General features: G+C 41.5%; 3 protein-coding genes across 3 annotated transcripts; 1 reads left to right on the top strand and 2 right to left on the bottom strand.

Annotated features, from left to right (window-relative positions):
* Nucleotides 1–191: 191 nt before the first annotated feature.
* Nucleotides 192–4,810, bottom strand: sh2d7 (SH2 domain containing 7). The gene is made up of 6 exons (XM_058078028.2): nt 4,659–4,810; nt 2,651–2,740; nt 2,352–2,517; nt 1,117–1,362; nt 319–870; nt 192–236 (listed from the first exon to the last, which is right to left on the bottom strand). Exons 1-6 carry the CDS (start codon nt 4,808–4,810, stop codon nt 192–194), a joined length of 1,251 nt encoding a protein of 416 aa, XP_057934011.2.
* A 1,629-nt stretch (nt 4,811–6,439) lies between these two features.
* On the top strand, nt 6,440–12,934 carry dapk2a (death-associated protein kinase 2a). Its single transcript, XM_058078369.2, has 8 exons — nt 6,440–6,574; nt 8,210–8,431; nt 8,492–8,630; nt 9,941–10,070; nt 10,145–10,220; nt 10,830–10,982; nt 11,060–11,105; nt 12,029–12,934. Exons 1-8 carry the CDS (start codon nt 6,513–6,515, stop codon nt 12,683–12,685), a joined length of 1,485 nt encoding a protein of 494 aa, XP_057934352.2. The 5' UTR covers nt 6,440–6,512; the 3' UTR covers nt 12,686–12,934.
* A 1,186-nt stretch (nt 12,935–14,120) lies between these two features.
* LOC131132598 (clusterin-associated protein 1-like) lies at nt 14,121–21,191 on the bottom strand. The gene is made up of 12 exons (XM_078793979.1): nt 20,897–21,191; nt 20,706–20,817; nt 20,040–20,124; nt 19,780–19,959; nt 18,434–18,529; nt 18,271–18,354; nt 17,077–17,210; nt 16,801–16,939; nt 16,645–16,708; nt 16,396–16,500; nt 15,868–15,908; nt 14,121–14,351 (listed from the first exon to the last, which is right to left on the bottom strand). Exons 1-12 carry the CDS (start codon nt 20,943–20,945, stop codon nt 14,199–14,201), a joined length of 1,242 nt encoding a protein of 413 aa, XP_078650105.1. The 5' UTR covers nt 20,946–21,191; the 3' UTR covers nt 14,121–14,198.
* Nucleotides 21,192–21,671: the final 480 nt, after the last annotated feature.

Here is a 21,671-nt window from a genome sequence, read left to right as displayed (position 1 = left end):
TTTTGTCTCCAGTCAGTGTCACTGCATCTTGTTCTTTATGGTGATATATTTCTGGCCTTTATTGTATGAGAAAATTTTTTTAATAAAAACATTATGACCAAAAAATCATAGACACTGAATCACAAATGTCCATTGTAATGTATCTAATTGAGAATGAATACATGAATACTGTTGACAGGGTTTAGGGTTATTTATTTCTTCTTATAATCTGGAATGAATTTCTTCCACTTCATGTTCTGAAAAGAAGAAAAACATGCTTAGTGGTTTTTAATATTTTAATATTTCACCATGAACAGTTCAGCTTGATGGCAGACTCACATTTTTGCCCCAGGAGGATTTGGACAATTTTGTCTTTATGTCCTCCAGCGACTCATACGTGTTCCCCTCGTAATCACTGCTCTTGTCGGGGACCTGTTCGTAGGTGGCATCTGGTAAAATGACACTTGCTGGCTTCCGCTGAAGCTCGGCGTACATGATGGTTCCCGTAGGAGCTGAACTCCGTGCAGGCCCTTCAGAAGTCTGGCGCCACAGGTCGGACCTGGACGTCTCCAGATCATCTCTCTGCTCCATTTGGCTCGGGCGTATGAACCTCGAAGGCTCTCTGGAGTTGTGAAGCGAATAAGTTTGGCATGTGACGCTCTTGGAAGCAGTGTGGGAATCAGATGAAGAGATGGTGAAGGACGGACTGTTGGTTTGTTGGTTTAAATAAGTCACCTCCCTGTGATCTATGCTGTTTTGGTAGATGGTTGGTACAGATTTGCTTCTGCCCCCTACGGGTGTCAGCTGAGAGTGAATGTGAGAGGCATCGCTCTCTTGTGATGCACTCAGGGAGAAGGCAAATGGAGCCCCTCTTTTTGGAACAGCGGGAGGCTGGAAGAAATAGAAAACAATAACATCACTGTCATATCACCTCGTACTTCGGTACATGACAAAAAATTTAAAAAAAAAAACTTAAACTATATTAGGAAAGCAGGAAGTGAACAAATGTAACAGTTACTGATTGTAAAAGTACCAGATGGAGGGGTAGGATTTAATAATTAATGAATTCCTTATTTGGAAAAAAGCCTTAGACGCCCCTTCTCTACGATTGTTTACAGATAGTCCGCTTTACTGTACCTGAGAGATGGCATCTACAGACACTGTTCCAGTCAGCTTCCTGTTTTGGGATTTTGGGGGCAGGGCAGGGGGCTGAACTATGCCGTGTACGCCGCCAGTGTGTTGCTGGATCCTTTCATTGTTTCCAGCCCTGTCTGCATTATTATTATTATTCCGGTCCCACCGACTCCTCAGAGCTTGGACGCTCACTCCTGATTTTCCTTTGCTGCTGTAGTTCACCACATCGTACAGCTCACTGGTGTTTGCCTGAAAACAGACGTCGTGTTATTATCTTTTTATGGTTGCTCAAGACTACAATATTATTTACAAATAAATATGCCTCTCCATAATTGGCCTTTTATTGTGACCAGCCTCAAACACTATCATGGTCATCAGCATCTTGATTATGCCACACCTAATGTAATATGGATGGACTATCTTGGCTATCTTGGTTTTGTGATCAATATTTCATAGAAATATGCCTTCCTCCCTCATTTATCTTGGTCCAAAGTTTACAGACCCACCATGACAAGTGAAGCAGGATTCCTTGTTTTTGTATTTTTGTAGTTCCAGCATGGGGAAAACTATTTATGACTTCTAAAACATGTACTTTTTAACATTATTAGAGCTCTCTAGACATGAAATAGCATCCCTATAGTCACCTTTACACCCAATATAGTAGACATACCAAGAAAAAAATAGTCAATTGAAGACATAAATAAGACATGACATGGACTTACAGTTCCTTGTTGATGTTTTTTTTTACTTCCTGTTCTGTACGGTACTTCCTGTTGTGGTTATTGTCTCATCGCTGTGATGTAAGGCCCCTAACAGGCATTATTATTGTGTTTATGTTCTTGTGCTCATGTGTGTTGCTGTAAATGTGTTGTTTACAGGAAGTGACAACAGGAAGTGAGATCAGGTGTTCAGAGTTGAGTTTTAACTTGGGAGTGGGTTTAGCTTGTGTTTGGGATTATTGCGCATGCTGCGAGGTCATTAAAACCCACAACAATTGTTTGTTGTTCCGTGGATCAAGTCTGGTGCTTGTGTGTCCCACCCAACATTACAGTAGCATTACTGCCAAATTTACTTCAATTGAAATGTCTCAAAAGTAAAAATACTCGGTAGATTGTGCCTAACAGACTGCAATTAGTTGGGAATCGTGTTAATTTATTACCATATACTACATATATACTTGTCCTACCAGAGTAGGACTAGAAGTTCCCATCAGATTGTATTGTCCTTAAACGTCTCACCTCATGACAACTGCTTGTCAGGTATTCTCCAAAAGGCTGAATGGGGCTGACTTTGTAATAATTTATCAGCTTGGTGATGCTGTCGTAGGTGTGGCAATCACCTGCTAGAACAAAACGTCCATCTTGATTCTGGGTTATAACAAAATGACGGCACCTGCCAAGGCCCCTGTGGACAAAATACACAGCAAGATGAGTGGGAAAATACCGACATTAGTTCATGTAGTCATTTTTATTGATTCATTTTCAAGGTCGTGAGTCAGCTTTGTGGTCCATCCATCAGAATATCCCTGGCGTCTTACTTGTAGGACAGGATGTAGCCGATGGCTTTATCGCTGAGGCGAATGAGGAACGAGCCGAGTGCTTTATCTTGGAGGAGATCCTCCGCATGCCTGCGGCAGACAAACAGCAAAAGCAGCAGATCAATTGGTCGATTGACAAAGACTCGAGTTTCACCGAGTCACGCGTGCTCAACAAAGACTCGAGGGTCACAGACTCGTGGGTGCTCGATGAAGGCACGGGTTTCACTGACTCACTGGCGCTCCACAAAGACTCATGTTTCATGGCCACGCGGGTGTTTGACAAAGACTAGAGTTTGAAGTTGACTTAGGAGTGCTCGATGAAGACTAGAGTTTCCCTAACTATAGTGCTCGACGAAGACTTGAACTTCACTGACTCATTTGTGCTAGACTAAGACTCGGGTTTCACTGACTCACGGGTGCGCCACGTAGACTCGAGTTTCACAGGCTTAAGGGTGTTCAACAAAGACTTGGGTTTCACAGACTCCCGGAGGGTTGACAAAGACACGAGGTTCACTGATTCACGGGTACTCAACAAAGACTTGAGGTTTTTTGACTCACGAGTGGTCGACAAAGACTCCAGTTTCACTGACTCACGGGTGCTTGACAAAGACTCCAGTTTCGCTGACTAACGTATCCATTGACTACAAAAGACTCGAGTTTCACGAACTTTAAGTTTCACTGACTCACGGGTGCTCGACAAAGACACAAGGTTCACTGATTCACGGGTGCTCAACAAAGACTTGAGGTTTTTTGACTCATGAGTGGTCGACAAAGACTCCAGTTTCGCTGACTTACGGATCCACTGACTACAAAAGACTCGAGTTTCACGAACTTTAAGTTTCACTGACTCACGGGTGCTTGACAAAGACACAAGGTACATTGATTCAAGGGTGCTCAACAAAGACTTGATGTTTTTTTGACTCATGCGTGGTCGACAAAGACTCCAGTTTCACTGACTAACGTATCCATTGACTACAAAAGACTCAAGTTTCATGAACTTTAAGTTTCACTGACTCACGGGTGCTCGACAAAGACACAAGGTTCACTGATTCACGGGTGCTCAACAAAGACTTGAGGTTTTTTGACTCACGAGTGGTCGACAAAGACTCCAGTTTCACTGACTCATGGGTGCTAGACAAGGACAAGAGCTTCACTGACTCACGGGTGCTTGACAAAGACTCCAGTTTCGCTGACTTACGGATCCACTGACTACAAAAGACTCGAGTTTCACGAACTTTAAGTTTCACTGACTCACGGGTGCTCGACAAAGACACAAGGTTCACTGATTCACGGGTGCTCAACAAAGACTTGAGGTTTTTTTGACTCACGAGTGGTCGACAAAGACTCCAGTTTCACTGACTCACGGGTGCTAGACAAGGACAAGAGTTTCATTGACTTACTGGTGCTCAACAAAAACTCAAGTTCCACTGGCTACAAAAGACTAGAGTTTCACTGACTCACAGGTGCTGAATGAAGACTTGAGGTTCAGTGAATTTTCTTGTCTCAATTACCGCATTTTCTGGACTATAAGTCGTTCCGGAATATAAGTCGCACAAGGCCAAAAATGCATAATCAGGTAGAAAAAAACATATATATGTCGGGTAACTTATTTTACAAACTACTTGACCAAAACAGACATTACATCATCTTGGAAGGCAAGTTCTATAATAATAAAAATAATATAGATCAGGCTAAGATATGCTAACGCAATGCTTATTCAGCTACACAAAAAATAAACATGAACTGAAAAGGTGTCCGGTATTTATGTAACGTAAACAGTTTTTTCATTTATAAGTCGCTCTGGAGTATAAGTCGCAGGAACAGCCAACCTATGAAAAAAAGTGCCACTTATAGTCCGGAAGTATGAATTAATAAGAGCAATAATGACAACAAGTATGTTACATTTGTGATATAAATGTACAAGTTACTTATGGTTATAATTTCTCCTGTTTTTTTTCCTGAAAAAGTGTATGATTTCATGTCACTAACATGAATTCCTGTTTCTTACTTTCTTGCTGTGAAGCCTTGGAACCAGTCAGGGAAGTTTCCATTTTGCAGAATGAGCGGTGCCTGAGTACCAATGAACCACCTCGCAACCAGATCCTTCAGACCTCCTTCAGACGGGTCCATCTGCAGATCGACGCACGACTTTGTCTCCATTTTCCCGCATTTGTCGGACCGCAACACGGTTAGCACAAGTCGTGAATGAGGGATAATGCTAACAGGATGCACAGGTGCTCATTTGACTATAAAACATCTCTCGTTTGAACAATGGCGATGATTCACTTTATCTTTCCGTCATCACTGATGCCTTTCATTGGCTGTCTGTGTACAGCACAAAGACCACAAAGGAAAAGGACCGATGGAAGGTCAACTAGATCCCAAGTCCGATGCTTGGAACCCACGTCAAAGTTCAAATAATCAGCCAATCACAAGGCACATATAGACAAACAACCATTCACACTCACATTCATACCTATGGACAATTTGGAGTGGCTAATTAACCTAGCATGTTTTTGGAATGTGGGAGGAAACCGGAGAGGGAGAACGGGGAGAACATGCAAGCTCCACACAGAGATAACCGAGGGTGGCATTGAACGTGGGTCTCCTAGCTGTGAGGTCTACGCGCTAACCACTCAAAAGCCGTGCAACAAAGCAATTGAGTGTCATTCATTCATTCATTTTCTATCGCTTTTCCTCACGAGGGTCGCAGGGGTGTTGGAGCCTATCCCAGCCGTCTTCGGGCGAGAGGCGGGGTACACCCTGGACTGGTGGCCAGCCAATCACAGGGCCCATATAGACAAACAACCATTCACACTCACATTCATACCTATGGACAATTTGGAGTCGCTAATTAACCTAGCATGTTTTTGGAATGTGGGAGGAAACCGGAGTACCCGGAGAAAACCCACGCATGCACGGGGAGAACATGCAAACTCCACACAGAGATGGCCGAGGGTGGAATTGAACTTGGGTCTCCTAGCTGTGAGGCCTTTGTACTAACCACTCGAAGTATACATTCATTCATTTTCTACTACTAATCCTCACAAGGGTCGCAGGGGTGCTGGAGCCTATCCCAGCTGTCTTCAGGCGGGGTACACCCTGGACTGGTGGCCAGCCAATCACAGGGCACATATAGACAAACAACCATTCACACTCACATTCATACCTATGGACAATTTGGAGTCGCTAATTAACCTAGCATGTTTTTTGGAATGTGGGAGGAAATTGGAGAGGGAGAACGGGGAGAACATGCAAGCTCCACACAGAGATAACCGAGGGTGGCATTGAACTTGGGTCTCCTAGTTGTGAGGTCTACGCGCTAACCACTCGACCGCCGTGCAACAAAGCAACTGAGTGTCAAATCTCTTATTAATAGTGTAATTATTATTTCTATTTTCTATATATATTATATATTTCTATATAATAATTATTTCTATTTTTACAATATGCCAAGAGTAGTGAGGTCTGCGCGCTAACCACTCGTCCACCGTGCCGCCCTCAAATAATAATTTATTTAAAAATATGCCTCAAAAGTTACACAAATCTCATTTTAATTGTTCATATATATTTGGAATGAATCAATCCAAAACATCAGGTTTTTTAGACTTATAATTTCTGCCCCCCCTGCCCATACGTGGCGGCCCCCCCAGCCCACAGAGGAGCCAGTGTCCATGACCGACGCTTATTTATAACTCAGTCAGACATGTCCTCCAAAGGCTCCCTTTAGTCGCCAGCCTATTAGCCTCATTCAAACATATTGATTGATTGAGCACCAATCTGTTGCAATTTGTCTTTTATTTTGGTTTCTTAGCAGACAGAGTTCAAGTGGACTTTCAAACACCGGCGAGGACTTCCAAGTATGGATATTTTCAAGCAAAAAAAAGTTGAAGATTTCTATGAAATTGGCGAAGAGTTGGGAAGGTACTGTACAAAGACGTTTGCTCGCAAGGTTCTTCTGAATCGTATCACTTGGGGATAAAAAAAGTTGCTAGTTGTCTTGCCGGCGCAGATCACAGACGTGGTTGGTCGGGTTCAGACAACTTGTCTGACATGTCAGGCTTCTATTTAAATGAGTTCTATCTTTAGCGGCGTGCTATCTGAGCTGCAGATGGAGTAGTTGGGGTGTTAGCTTACACGACCTCTAGTTGACCCTAAGAACTGAACACATGTACGGTACATTGAACAATGATAGAACAAACTCTATATTTATAGGTTATCACATGGTTTGTCTGGTATCAGGCCAGGTATCATGCCCCCAAGTGGCAGTATCAGCCCGAGACCTATAATTAGACCTATAATTATCACATACTATTTAATCAAAAGACCATTTTGTTTCCAGAAAATGTTCAGTTTATTACATGTATTATATCTAAACAGTGTAAACACAATAATAATAATAATAATATTAATTTATCAACAGTCTTATCTTATCAATGTCTGACAATTAAAGTTCCATTAAATCAAGTTTGGGTTTTTTTGGTGACTGGAGAAGTACTAGGAATATTTATAGTGTGTGTTCACGCTGTCAGTATGTGATAAATATATTTATCACATACTACAGTATTAATTGGCCCTGTACCCTAGAAAATAGGGTAAATATATAATATACTCATTCATTCATTTTCTACTACTACTACTAGTATATAGATAAATATATTTATCACATACTACAGTATTAATTGGACCTGTACCCTAGAAAATAGGGTAAATATATAATATACTCATTCATTCATTTTCTACTACTACTACTAATATATAGATAAATATATTTATCACATACTACAGTATTAATTGGCCCTGTACCCTAGAAAATAGGGTAAATATAAAATATACTCATTCATTCATTTTCTACTACTACTACTAATATATAGATAAATATATTTATCACATACTACAGTATTAATTGGCCCTGTACCCTAGAAACCACCCATGAATGATACGGGAAAAAGGCCGAAATGATATTGTGTCAAAGCCCAGGGCAGTGATACTGATAAAATATAGAGTTTAACCATGTCCAGTATCAGCCCCCGTAGCTGTCCACCCTGGTATCGTGCCCGTGAAACAACCAATCAGAGAACAGCGCACGAGTGCCTAGTGCCTAGTGCTTCTCCAGTCACTGTTGATAAAATATTATTGTTGAAATATTTGTGCAATTATTGTGTTTACACTGTTTAGATATGATACATGTAATAAACTGTAAATTTTCTGGAAACAAAATGGTCTTTTGATTAAATAGTACGTGATAATAAGCTCATGATTAAATAGTATGCGATAATAAGATCATCACATGGTTTGTCTGGTATCAGCCCCAGTATCATGCCCCCCGCGTGCCAGTATCAGCCTGATACTGACACTTGGGGGCATGATACCTGGCCCGATACCAGACAAACCATGTGATAACCTATAAGTATCACTGCCCTGGGTTACTTTGACACAGTATCATTTTGGCCTTTTTCCCGTATCATTCATGGGCGGTTTCTAGGGTACAGGGTCAATTAATACTGCTGTACTGTACAAGTTGAGGTGTATTATTTGTGTACTTGTTGTGTTTTACAGTGGCCAGTTTGCGATTGTCAAGCAATGCAGAGAGAAAAGCACGGGACGGGAATTTGCGGCCAAGTTCATCAAGAAGCGCCAGAGCATCGCCAGCTCTCGCGGCGTTCGACTGGAGGAGATCGAGCGGGAGGTGCAGATCCTGCAGCAGATTCGGCATCCCAACATAGTCACCCTGCACGATGTCTACGAGAACCGCACCGATGTGGTTCTCATCCTGGAGCTGTGAGTGTCATATTTGCAGCAATTATCATTAGCAATATGTGCTAAATGTTTGTATTGCAGGGTCTCTGGGGGGGAGCTTTTCGACTTCTTGGCCCAGAAAGAGTCTCTTAGCGAGGAAGAAGCAACGCAGTTCATCAAACAAATCCTGGAGGGGGTCAACTACCTACACTCTCGGAAAATAGCCCACTTTGATTTGAAGGTTGGTACGACTGCATGCAAAATCTTTCATTCTGATTCTGACAGGTGTGGTTTAGGGTTGGCCACAATAAAAGGCCACGCTAAAATGTACAGTAATCGGGGAAGTGGTCTGAAAGCCTGGTGGTCTGTATCTGGTCTTCGCACCAGATCCGCGCACCCCAAACGTCGCAATCTTCAAAATGTCATCAGTGAAATTCAGGGTCGCGGCGGGTGCTGGAGCCTATCCCAGCCGTCTTTGGGCGAGAGGCGGGGTACACCCTGGACTGGTGGCCAGCCAATCACAGGGCACATATAGACAAACAACCATTCACACTCACATTCATACCTTCATCAACTCCACACGGTGGAATTGAACTTGGGTCTCCTCGCTGTGAGGCCCGCATGCTAACCACTCGACTGCGATGCAGCCTACAAGCGGTACAAAAAAATGAATCATAATATAAATAAACACAGGTTACTGTTGTTGTAGCCATAGTCCACAACAAGCTAAAACTCAACTCTGAACTCCGGATGTCACTTCCTGTCCACGGGGAGAACAGATGGCCGAGGGTGGAATCGAACTTGGGTCTCCTACCTGTGAGGCCAGCGTGCCAACCACTCAATCCACCGTGCAGCCTATAAGCGGTACAGAAAATGAATAAATGAATAATAATAACACGAGTTTACTGTTGTTGTAGCCATAGTCCACAACAAGCTAAAACTCAACTCTGAACTCCCGATGTCACTTCCTGTCCACGGGGAGAACATGTAAACTCCACACACAGATGGCCAAGGGTGGAATTGAACTTGGGTCTCCAACCACTCAGTCCACCGTGCAGCCTATAAGCGGTACAGAAAATGAATAAATGACTAATAACACGAGTTACTGTTGTTGTAGCCATAGTCCACAACAAGCTAAAACTCAACTCTGAACTCCCGATGTCACTTCCTGTCCACGGGGAGAACATGTAAACTCCACACACAGATGGCCAAGGGTGGAATTGAACTTGGGTCTCCAACCACTCAGTCCACCGTGCAGCCTATAAGCGGTACAGAAAATGAATAAATGAATAATAATAACACGAGTTTACTGTTGTTGTAGCCATAGTCCACAACAAGCTGAAACTCAACTCTGAACTCCGGATGTCACTTCCTGTCCACCATTGATTCTGCTCCCCTGTGTTAAATGGCTTATTTTCTATGATTAAATCTACTATATACGGTATTTGATGTATACTGCTTTCTGGCCCATCTTTATATTTTTGTTGAGTCATCTAGAATTACCCAATCCCCTTGAATGTATCTTGAATATGTCATTTGTTTTTCCTACAGCCTGAAAACATAATGCTGCTGGATAAGAACGTACCACTGCCCAGGATTAAACTCATTGACTTCGGTCTCGCCCACAAAATTGAAGCTGGAGTCGAGTTTAAAAACATCTTCGGAACGCCCGAGTTTGTTGGTAAAACCGTTTCATTCGCGACTTGCCGTGCTCCGTGTATGGTTTCGTTTAACAGTTGTTTTCCTTCTTACAAGCACCTGAGATTGTCAACTATGAACCGTTGGGTTTGGAAGCAGACATGTGGAGCATCGGGGTCATCACCTACATCTTGTAAGAGAACGCCCGAACCAGGGTTGCACAGGGTCAGACAAAATCATCTGACATATTTGTAGGTTAAATAAAAGGCAAATAAAGCAAAGTCCAGAAAATACGGTCAATCAGTTCTGGCAGTCCGAGGTCGGCCGGTTGATCTCAATGGTCTGGTTTCAATGCAGATCCAGTAGCTCTGAAGTTGGTAACCCATAACAAGATGGTGTTTGGAGCTTTTACGGCAGGGGTCTCAAACACGCGGCCCGTGGGCCAAATGTGGCCCGCAGGACACTAGTTTGAGGCCCCCGCCTCGATATGAAAGTTTAATGTTAGTGCGGCCCGCGCAAGTTTGATACGGATGCTGTATGGTATCATGTACCCAGAAAAAATTATTACGTTTGATTCATGTTCATGTTAAAGGTTAAATAACTGTTAATAGTTATCCTCCCTATCCGTGTGGAAGTGGTAAGTTTTTGGCTATTTAAGTTGAAAGGAAATAACTTGAAGGCTACCGTTTAGGTGGCTAGCTCTCTAGTTTGCGAGTTAGCATGTGTCTCAAGACCCTGCAGTTGCGCAATATGTTGTAAATAAAAAAAGAGTATAAATGTGACTAAAATGACTTCATTTCAGATTAAGCGGTGCGTCTCCTTTTCTTGGCGAGACTAAACAGGACACACTGAAGAACATTTCTGCCATAAATTACGAGTTTGATGAGGAGTTCTTCTGCAACACCAGTGACCTGGCCAAACATTTCATCAGTCAGTTGCTGGAGCGAGATAAAAAGTACGAGTTTGCTTCGTGACGTTCTTAAGACTCGTGTCCGATAATCCAATGTGATGTTTGGACTCTTTTCATTGCAGGAAAAGACTCACCATTCGAGATGCTCTTAATCACCCGTGGATCAAGGTAATGTCAGGTTCTCAACGTCGCAGCGTGTGTAGGATACGGACTAGGTTTTTGACTCCGAAAACAGTGGAACTTGTTTACGATAAGTGATAAGTGAATATTTATAAAATTAATATTTTTTATAACCTTCGAAAAACTTTTTAAAAAATTATCAGAGCCCTCTAAACGTATATGTTTTCTATAATCACCTTTACATTTGTACACAATATAGTAGACATAATATAAGATATGACAAAAATAAGACTTGCATGTGTTGCTGTAAATATGTTTCGATGCTAGGGGATCTGAGTGGGTGGCGGACAGGCATCATTATCCACATTTACATGGACCCAAATATTCCAATTGCATTCGGTTTATTTATTTAAGAATGTAACCTTTGTACACACCTCATTCCCAAAGAAAAGTGCCAATCCGAATGAACATATAATGGGATTCCCAAAGGGTGGAATATTCCTTTCCCCAATCCGATTGAGGTATCTTGTACCCGCTCAATCGGAAAAAGTTGTCAGGGTGCGTTCTTCTTCCTGGTGTTTTTCTTCTTCTGTTGTTTATTGGCGGTTGGCAAGCAGCTTTGGTGTGCATTAGCGCCGCATGTAGACCAGAGATTGGAATATTCCTTTCCATGGATACTATTGTTTTCGGAAAAGTCTTTCGGAAAAACTCATGTAAACGTGGTTAGTGATGTTGGGGGGAGTTGAGTTGTAGCCTGACGTGGCTTTTTTTCGGTGATCAAGTCTGGTGCTTGTGTGTCTCACAGAACTACAAAGTAACATGCTATGCTTCAAAATTTCTGTCTCCCAGTACGGGCATGGCAGGAAAAAAAACTATAAATAAACTATAAATAATAAAACTAGAGAACATCTCTCATTTTATAGACAAAGTTTGAGCACCAATTGAAAAAATGTATTGTTTGAACCCTGCAGTCCAACGAGCACAAGGAGGAAAGTAAAGGTCAAGAGCTTCACAAACGAGAGAGGCGCCAGCTTAAGACCAAGCGCTTGCGGGAGTACACGATCAAGTCCCACTCCAGCATGCCGCCTAACAACACCTATGTCAACTTTGAGCGCTTTGCCCAAGTGGTGGAGGACATCGATCAAATGGAACGCTCTTTTATCAGCTTGGCCGCATCCCATGATTCCCTGCAGGGAGACATTGATGCCATGGTCTCCATATACAACGAAAAAGAGGCTTGGTACAAGGAGGAGAGTGAGGGAGTGCGCCATGAGCTTTCACAAATCCGCTACGAGTTCCGTAAGGTGGAGTCCCTGAAGAGGAGCCTCCAGGACGACATGCAGGCTTTCAGCGCCAACCTCAGCGGCATCAGGAGTCGCTACCAGGAACGGCAGAACCACTTGGATGCTCTCCACCTGGAGCTCAGCAATGAGTTGAAATGGGTGCAGGAGGTGATGGGTTCATCTCCCACGGATGGTGGAGGTGGCGGGTTCCCCAATGGCGGCTTCAGCACCGTTTTCAATAATGAAGTCAATGAAGCCCTGAAAGAGTTGCTGAACCATTCCTGTGGAGGAGAGCTGCTGTCTGGGATCAACCTAGACTTGACTGAGGCCGGACAGCAAAGATAGAGGTTAGGTCTTTAACCGTCTTTAACCGGTCTTTAAATGCGCTCATTGGCTGTGTTCGAAACCGCGTACTTACTACTAGATACTTCCATGCCTATACTATCCACACTCCATACTGCATACCCAATCCATCAGACAGTATGCAAAGCGTTTACACCACAGCAGGGGTCTCAAACTCAATTTACTTAGGGGCCACTGGAGCTCGGGTCTGGGTGAGACTGGGCCGCATCAGGTTTTCAAAAAAAAACAAAAAAAAACTTGCGGCCCGCGAGCCAAATGCGGCCCACAGGATGCTAGTTTGAGGCCCCCGCTTTGATTTTTTTTTATTTTTATGTCAATGCGTCCCACGCGAGTTTGATATGGATGCCGTATGGTATCATGTACCCAGAAATGACAGCACAACTGACGCCGTAATGATACATACTCAACATTTCTGGCCAATGCAGTATGCAAGAACTTCTTGCAGTGTGTAGACACACTGCATACTCAAAGAGTTAGTATGAGTAGTAGGTAAGTATGCGGTTTTGAACACAACCATTGTGTCCTTTCCAGAGGGTGTTTCCTCGGTCGGGGTTTGTTTTCGGTGAGGACTTTGAATGTATGTTCTTCATGGAAGAACCATACCACCGAATAGGTGCCATTTACTTGTTGTAACTCTCTCAAAATAAACTATTACTGCTGTTGGACTTTTCTTCCTGGTTTTTGGGCCCACATAGATATCAAAGTAGTCAATGATTTTCAAGGTTTTCAATTAGTATTCAAAGTAAGGGCAATAAGGGCGTGTTACTTTAAAAAAGTAATTAGTTATTAGAAAAGACGGGTACCATTACAGAGGTTTGCATTTATTGCAGTCAACAGGTGTTTCTGTGGGTTTGAGTTGCTCACACAAGACGTGGACAAAGTTTTTTTCGGGGACATAATGTACATTTTACCATCGACATCAACGAGGTTAAAGTAGAGTCTGCACTTCCATATGGCAAACGCTGTTTTTGAAATGCTCTTGAACACCCGCCCACCCAAGTTCTCTAATTGGCTGAAAACGCAATCTTACTAAACCTTAGCCAATCCTCATTGCGTATGTGCGTTAAACACCCGCCCATTTAAGTTTTCTGACTGGCTTTAGACGCAATCTTACTAAACTTTAGCCAATCCTCATTGCTAATGTGCTCTAAACACCCGCCCACTTAACTTTTCTGATTGGCTGTAGACGCAATTTTACTAAACCTTAGCCAATCCTCATTACTTATGTGCTCTAAACACCCGCCCAACTAAGTTCTCTGATTGGCTGAAGACGCAATTTTACTAAACCCATAGCCAATCCTCATTGCCAAGGTTATGAAGTCGGTGATATATTTTTAGGCGACTTCAACAACGTGCAGTAACGGGCTGTCGAAAATGGTAACGGCGTTATGCTGACAGTAAAATTAGTTAGATTACACTTTACTTAAAAAAGTAACAATGCTATTAAATGCCGTTACCAACATGCTAACCACTAAGCAATCATACGGATCTTAATTCAAAAGTCATCGTCGCTTTTTTCCAGTAGAGGGTGTTTGATGCCTCCCCTGGAAGCGCGTGGCATCCTGGCTTCCGCGCCCTTCAAAAAGCCCTCCATTTCCGTGTTGTCATCTTCCTCATCTTCGTCGTCATCTCTATCACTGTCTTCTGACTGAAAGAACAAGTAGAGGTAGAGATACATAAAGTATTATGTATTTATTCATAATGTACTGTATTGACCCCATTACAAGTGTATTGTTTATTTGTCAAGAGAAAAAAAAAAGACTTACATTCGACTAGAGTTACGCGTTGAGGATCGATGGGAACCGGGACTAACATTACTATCCACCCCGGAATCGTTCATTTATTAAAAATTCAATTCCTATGTTCTGTGATCAACCAGCCCGCCCAGCGGGAAAAAATGGCGGCATAACACCAACAAAGAGGAAGCCAAGATGCGACAGGAAGTGTTTATGTTCATCCATTTCAACTATGGACAAGTTTTACCTGAACGTCTACAAGAAAATGAACGATCGGTACAGCGCCATCATATCAGGCAAAGGCCGCATCACTAAGAGTTGACACCGGTGGACTTCTTCCAAGCTGTCAGGTAAGTAAAACAACAAATTACGTCGAATTTATGCCAACATTAAAGTGGCAAACTTATTAATATAATGCGGACACGGTGGTCAACTCAACTATCCAGCTTATGTAAGACTGTATGTAAGACTGGATACTTTTTCATAGACAAACAACCTGATCTTACCGCTCGATTTAGCCGTAACCCGCATTAAGTGCTACCACAGGTTAGCAATAACTCAGTAACATGGTTAAGTTAGTCTTCGTGGCGCACCTCAGTGGTAATTGCATCCAGCGCACCACTGTGCGCAGTCAATTTTGGTAGCCGACATGGGCGTGGTGGCGCACCAAGGGAAGTGTCCACGTTTTCAGTGCAGTGAATATTTTGTGACAAAGGTGCGCTGAAAGTTTGCCAGCTCCGACCTGGTCTGTTCTTTGTGCAGGCGAAGCGCACCCTGCGCAATGGTAAAAAAAGCCGGGAAAATACCATCAAAGGTTCTCCTATCCGGCGACGACCGAGCACAAGCAGGATGCCTGGATTAGTCTGCTGCTGTGTTTAAGGTGACTTGAAGGAACAGAGGTGGTCTTGCATGGTGACATGCATTGTGGCTTCTGATGCGCAGTCCAGTGGGCCCTGTGCATTTACAGGCCTTCATTTGATTGGTTAAGATTACACTCTGCTGTGGTAAACCCTCTCACGCCTTCTCTCCTCCCTCTTTGCCACTTGTACCGGTGGGAGGGATGGGTGCGTGGGTGCGCCGTGTTGCGCCATATTGGAAACAGCTAGGAAACCTGAGTTCGATTCCAACCTCTGCTATCTCTGTGTGGAGTTTGCATGTTCTCCCCGTGCATGCGTGGGTTTTCTCCGGGTACTCCGGTTTCCTCCCACATTCCAAAAACATGCTAGGTTAATTAGCCACTCCAAATTGTCCATAGGTATGAATGTGAGTGTGAATGGTTGTTTGTCTATATGTGCCCTGTGATTGGCTGCATGGCGACCAGTCCGGGGTGTACCCCGCCCCTCGCCCGAAGACAGCTGGGATAGGCTCCAGCACCACCGCAAACCCTCATGAGGATAAGTGGTAGAAAATGTTTGAACGTGAGTTTACCTCATCAGAGTCGCCAGCCAGCATGGTCCCGATTGCTGTTCCTTAATTAAAAGAAGGCAAAAACACAATAAAAAAATATTAGTTTCTTTTTTATTTAATTTTAATTTATTATTATTTTTGTCATATTTTTCCATAACCTATTTTTTGAAAAATTCTTTAGTTTCTCATAGTATTACGATAAAAAAATATTTTCTTTTATATATCTACTTTATGCTATAATATATAATAATCATCATTATTCCAGCAAAATTACAACTTTTTCCATTTAATATTTCTTTCGAAATTACTGCAAAATTTTACAGATTTTTGTTCATTTTTTTCCTATTATATTATATTTTTAGAATTAAAAAATAAATAAATTGGCCTCTCTGTGGACACCCCAGTCAGTGGCTGAGACAGCAGCTATGAGACACAACTCTACTGTACTGCCCTACTGTATTTTACAATGTAAACACATCCTAAATAGGAGGTTAAAGGCTTTTCTCCAAACTATAAACTAGCATTCATGAAATTACCGTCTTCCTTTACCTCCAATCATCTCATTAAGAGGGAGATTCATCAGCTGATCAGTCGTTTTACACCCTTCCATCTTTCCATCTTGGCTTTCGTCCTCGCCATTGTCGTCCTCGTTAACTGCAATACACATACAGCATGTACGGTATGTACAGTATGTACTGCAATTGTTTTTAAAGCGGCAATGCAATTCATGTATGACTGAATATAATAATAATAATAATAATGAAGTGTGCTTTTGCCAATAAGTTGTGCTCTTCTCACATGGACTCATGCAATCACCGTCCTCCTTCAGTTGCTGCATCATCCTTTTTCGAGCGTTTTCCTCCTACAAAAACCAAATCATAACCGGGTTATGAAAGCAGGTATTGTGCGGATATTCAAACAAGTGGACAAGTGGTCCCAATAAGTTTCACATACCTCAAACATTTTTTCTTGCTTGAGATGTTTTTCCCGCTGAGATTCGAGGAAATAATAATTGGCAAAGTTCTCCACCTGGACCTTATATTGCTCCTCCAGCTGCTCCTCGATCTTCTCATATTCGTCCATGAACAACGGCCTAACGGGTTGAAAGCAAAAGACATTCATTCGTTTACTACTACTGAGGGGCAACGGCAGGGGGCAGGATCAGCAATACTGACGCTGTTACCTTTTTTTGATCGATGGGACAAGACTGAATAAAGGTTGTAAACCGACCTCACGCTTTGCAGTGTCTGGAGTCTCCTCTGATTCATCTCTAACTGCCAGTTCTTCTTTTCTTTCTTGGCATCCAGACTGCTAACATCCGAGACAACATTCCTCAGCATGGCTTTGGTCTTCTCCACGCTTTCCTTGATGTGGAACAGAGATTGAGTATGAACTCAGTGCACTTCAATGCAAAGTATTCATCCATCCATTTTATTCTATACCTTATCTTCACTAGGGTGGCGGGGGTATGCTGGAGCCTATCCCAGCTGTCTTCGAGCGAGAGGCGAGGAACACCCTGGACTGGTGGCCAGCCAATCATAGGGCACATATAGACAAACAACCATTCACACTCACATTCATACCTATGGACAATTTGGAGTCGCTAATTAACCTAGCATGTTTTTGGAATGTGGGACGAAACCGGAATACCAGGAGAAAACCGGGTATAAACATGCAAACTCCACACAGAGATGCCCGAGCGGGGAATCAAACCCGGGTCTCCTAGCTATGTGGCCTGCGCGCTAACCACTTTGCACCATGCGATTCAGTATGATTCCTTATTTATAAATAAAATATTTTCATAGTTAAACCTAAACATTATTAGAGACCTGAAGGCATGAAATAACACCCCTATAGTCACATTTTTAAAATTTATTTATTTTTGAATTATTTGTATTTTTTTTACACATATTAGCTTTGTGATATTATTGAAAACGCTTATCATTTGTGTTAGCTTTGCTATTTTTTCACATTTCTGCCATTATTCGCATAATATTTTGACTTTAACTTTAACATTGTAACTTAATCCGCAACCTAATTTTCTTACTCTATTCGTTCTTTTGTATGTTTCTCATAATTTTATGACTTTTTTTAAATAATATATTTTTTCTTGAATATTTCAAGCCTATATTGATAAAATATGATACATTTTCCTCATAATATGAAGAGTTTACTCTTCTATTGCCCGTTTTTTGTTAGAGTACAATTTTTTCTCTTAGTATTTTCAGTGTATTCTTGGAAAATTACTGTTTTTTTTTTTCCTTTTTTGCTTTTGTTTTTTTTTCTTATGACTCTAAATAAAAAATACACACAATGGAGGGAAAACAGATGCTTATTTTCCTTATGAAATGCTTATGCCGACAACTGCATCAACATAAACGGGCTCCACTGGACTTAAAACGGTAAAAAAATAAAAATACAAACCAAAACTTCCTTGATGGCATGTCTGAGGGCCTTTTCAGTCTCGGTGATCTCAAGAGGTCTTGCAATGGCGGCAGTTCTTAATTTCTTCATTAATAAAAACACAGAACCCACGTTAAAAGAAACTGGACTGTGTGTCGGGTGACGTTTGAATGTTTCCTCTCACCCGCAGGTCCACTTCCTTTCCTAGTAAATCATACAGCGACGCTCCCTTGGAAGTGGCCTCTGATGCCAGCTGCCGTGCTGCTTTCAGGTCGGAAATCTGGAAGGAAGACACAGGAATGTTTGGAGCGGCTCGCTGAATACGGACGATCCTCGCTTATTTGTGTGAGTCGACAGATTTTTATGACGTTTTTTATTTTTGAAGCGTTTATTGGTGAAAAACTTCAAATGCCTACCTCACTCACGGTGCAACCAAAAACCCGGGCCACTGTGATATTTTTTTTAAAATGCATGTACATATGCTAAAATGTTAGATCATTTTCTTGTAGTAATATTATGACTTTATTCCCATAATAATAAATCATATTCTAACTTGTCCCCCAACTTAATATAATAACTTTAAAAAATATACTGTTTTATTTCCCTCATAATAGTACAAGTTTATTGTTAGAATTATTACAATACAACTTTTTTGTCATAATAGCTTGACTTTATTCTCAACATTTTTGCTGTTTTTTTATATTATTTTCAAAATATTTACTTTCTCGTAATAATGACTTTATTCCCACAATACAGTATTTTGACTTAATTTTTTTTTTACTTTTACCCCAACTAAATTTTCAATTACAATTTTGTTCTCATTAGAGTACAATTTTTTGTCATAATAGCTTGACTTTATTCTCAAAACATTTTTGTTTTTTTTTTATTATTTTCAAAATATTTACTTTCTCGTAATAATATGACTTTATTCCCACAATAAAGTATTTTGACTTAATTTTTTTTTACTTTTACCCCAATTAAATTTTCAATTACAATTTTGTTAGATTTATTAGAATTAGAGTACAACTTTTTTTTCTATTATTTTGACTTTATTGTAAAATTACTGGATTTCCCATTTTTACTGTTTTTTGTTACAGGGGCCCTATTATGCTCATTTTCAGCCATTTGTATTGAATTGTGGACTCCTATAGAGCAGCTACACACAATAACCCGCACAGAGAACTTCCTAGATCTTCCAGAATCTGCACCTATTCCAGCTGTATTTCCTCGGATTTTCAAAACGGTCTGTTTTAATTTATTCCACCCAACGCCCCGCCTCTGGGCACGCCCACTCCACTGTGATTGGTCCCACTCATCTTGAACAGCTTGTACCCGGGCACGCCCATATAGAATACGACATTCTAACAACATTTAAAGGTAAGAAAAGTGAAAAAAACTGCATAATCTACTTGCAAAATAATAACTTGCAAGGCACGCTGGGAAGCCCACGCACACATCCCCAACAGGAAGTTACCATGCATGCGTTGCGGGATACTGCAATATTTTCGTACAAACAACAAATGTTCTCACTCGAGAGCCCAGGTCAAACTTGAACGTGTTATTATCCTCGTCCACTCTGTCCCCCAGCGCCATCTGCTTGGTCTTCATGGCGTTGTACAGCACCGACGTAATCTTTAGCATCTCTTTGACGGCATAGCCATCAGCCTGGTAAAGACGCTTGGTGTTCATCCTGATGTGAGCTTTCGTCGCCTGTGGAACGGGAAAACACGCATGAATAGCCGTTCTCCCACAGACGTTTATTTAGCTTGCTTTTACGTGTGAGATGTTACCATGAACTGGGCTACGGTCTTGATGAGGAATATTCTGTCCGACTCCGTGTTCATGTCAGTTGGAATTTCCATCTGAGGATCGTAGCTGCAAAGAGTACGCGGAAATTATTTCACACAATCTTGAATTTCAGGATTTTATTTAGGTCAATATACTCTTAAGCTATCTAAACAAAACATCTTGCGTTATAGGTGACAAGGCAATATCTGAGAGGTTAGCACGCAGGCCTCACAGCTAGGAGACCCGTGTTCAATTCCATCTCTGCGTGGAGTTTGCACGTTCTCCCCGTGCATGCGAGGTTTTACTCCGGTTTCCTTCCACATTCCAAAAACATGCTAGGTTAATTGGCGACTCCAAATTGTGCATAGGTATGAATGTGAGTGTGAATGGTTGTTTGTCTATATGTGCCCTGTGATTGGCTGGCCACCAGTCCAGGGTGTACCCCGCCTCTACTTTTTATTTGCATCTTGGTTCTGCTCGCCGCATCCTGGGGTCGACAAGCGCAACCCTGACGTGTAACTTGTAATATATATGTATAGTAGGAAATACAAAATATGAGTTGTTCATGTTCTGGTAGTATTTGTTTTGAAATAAGCTATGCTCTGAAAATAAATGTTCCAAAAGTAATTATTGGACATTTTCTATGCTTGAAGTTGTTTTGCGCATACCATTGAGTTAGCCATATCAGGATCTCTGCCACCAGTGTAAAGTTTGGCGTTCTGAAGTTTTCCACTGATATCAAGCGAGGAAATCCCAAAGCTCTCATCATCTCTGTGAAATCTGTCAAAGAGCAATTTTCCATAATAGTACACAAAACATATTTATGTTATATTTATGTATATTTATGTCTTATACTCACTTTGCAAATCTCTGAAAGACATTGTGAGGACGTGCAGTGTGGTGTACATTCAAACACAAGCATGCCTGCCTTGTTCAGGTGTGTTTTAGGTGTGTGATGCGTTCAGGCTTTCATCTTCGTGATGCGTTGCCGTTGTTTGTCGTTGGCGTCACGTCTCGACAACACGAGTGTATAATCACATGCATTACATACATGTATAACACGCTTTGATGCTACTTTTAATCTGCATTTTAACGGCAATATTACTTTTGATTGTAGCCTTCCGACGTCATTTGCATTGTAAATAAAACAAAACGTTCGAATCAATGCTTATTTACCAAAGACGTTACAGTTCGCGTAAGGAGAAACACATAATACTTCCGTAGTACATGTTGACACGATTTAGCTCTAAATTGTACTAATTGACCATTCAAAAAAAAAACTTTTATCGTTTTTAAAGCTTTCCAAAAACAAATATGTGTCATAAATACGTTGTTAGATGTATAACAACGGAAGTTATAAATAAACAGTACATTGGGCAATATGCCAATTGTGAACAAACACACCATATAACACTTTAATGTCTTTGTTATTACCAAAGACGTTACAGTTCGCGTAAGGAGAAACACGTAATACTTCCGTAGTACATGTTGACATGATGTAGCTATAAATTGCACTAATTGACCATTAAAAAAAACTTTCTCGTTTTTAAAACTTTCTAAAAACAAAACATGTGCCATAAATACGTTGTTGGACGTATAACACCGGAAGTTATAAATAAACAGTACAGTGGCGA

The sequence above is a fragment of the Doryrhamphus excisus genome, linkage group LG1 (genome assembly GCF_037039965.1).
Source record: "Doryrhamphus excisus strain RoL-2023G ecotype Guam linkage group LG1, RoL_Dexc_Guam_v1.1, whole genome shotgun sequence".
Classification (NCBI taxonomy): Eukaryota; Metazoa; Chordata; class Actinopteri; order Syngnathiformes; family Syngnathidae; genus Doryrhamphus; species Doryrhamphus excisus.
This window is presented reverse-complemented; position numbering and strand designations above follow the sequence as displayed.

What these genes read in the sequence shown, in the direction of transcription:
- sh2d7 (XM_058078028.2), bottom strand. Translation starts at nt 4,810, where the DNA reads ATGGAGACAAAGTCGTGCGTCGATCTGCAGATGGACCCGTCTGAAGGA. An exon ending in GGCTACATCCTGTCCTACAA is followed by an intron (nt 2,518 to 2,650) that starts GTAAGACGCCAG and finishes TTTTGTCCACAG; the next exon opens with GGGCCTTGGCAGGTGCCGTC. An exon ending in TGACAAGCAGTTGTCATGAG is followed by an intron (nt 1,363 to 2,351) that starts GTGAGACGTTTA and finishes GTCTGTTTTCAG; the next exon opens with GCAAACACCAGTGAGCTGTA.
- dapk2a (XM_058078369.2), top strand. Translation starts at nt 6,513, where the DNA reads ATGGATATTTTCAAGCAAAAAAAAGTTGAAGATTTCTATGAAATTGGC. An exon ending in GTGGTTCTCATCCTGGAGCT is followed by an intron (nt 8,432 to 8,491) that starts GTGAGTGTCATA and finishes TTTGTATTGCAG; the next exon opens with GGTCTCTGGGGGGGAGCTTT. An exon ending in CGGAACGCCCGAGTTTGTTG is followed by an intron (nt 10,071 to 10,144) that starts GTAAAACCGTTT and finishes CCTTCTTACAAG; the next exon opens with CACCTGAGATTGTCAACTAT.
- LOC131132598 (XM_078793979.1), bottom strand. Translation starts at nt 20,945, where the DNA reads ATGTACACCACACTGCACGTCCTCACAATGTCTTTCAGAGATTTGCAA. An exon ending in GTCTTTCAGAGATTTGCAAA is followed by an intron (nt 20,818 to 20,896) that starts GTGAGTATAAGA and finishes GCTCTTTGACAG; the next exon opens with ATTTCACAGAGATGATGAGA. An exon ending in CTGATATGGCTAACTCAATG is followed by an intron (nt 20,125 to 20,705) that starts GTATGCGCAAAA and finishes TACTCTTTGCAG; the next exon opens with CTACGATCCTCAGATGGAAA.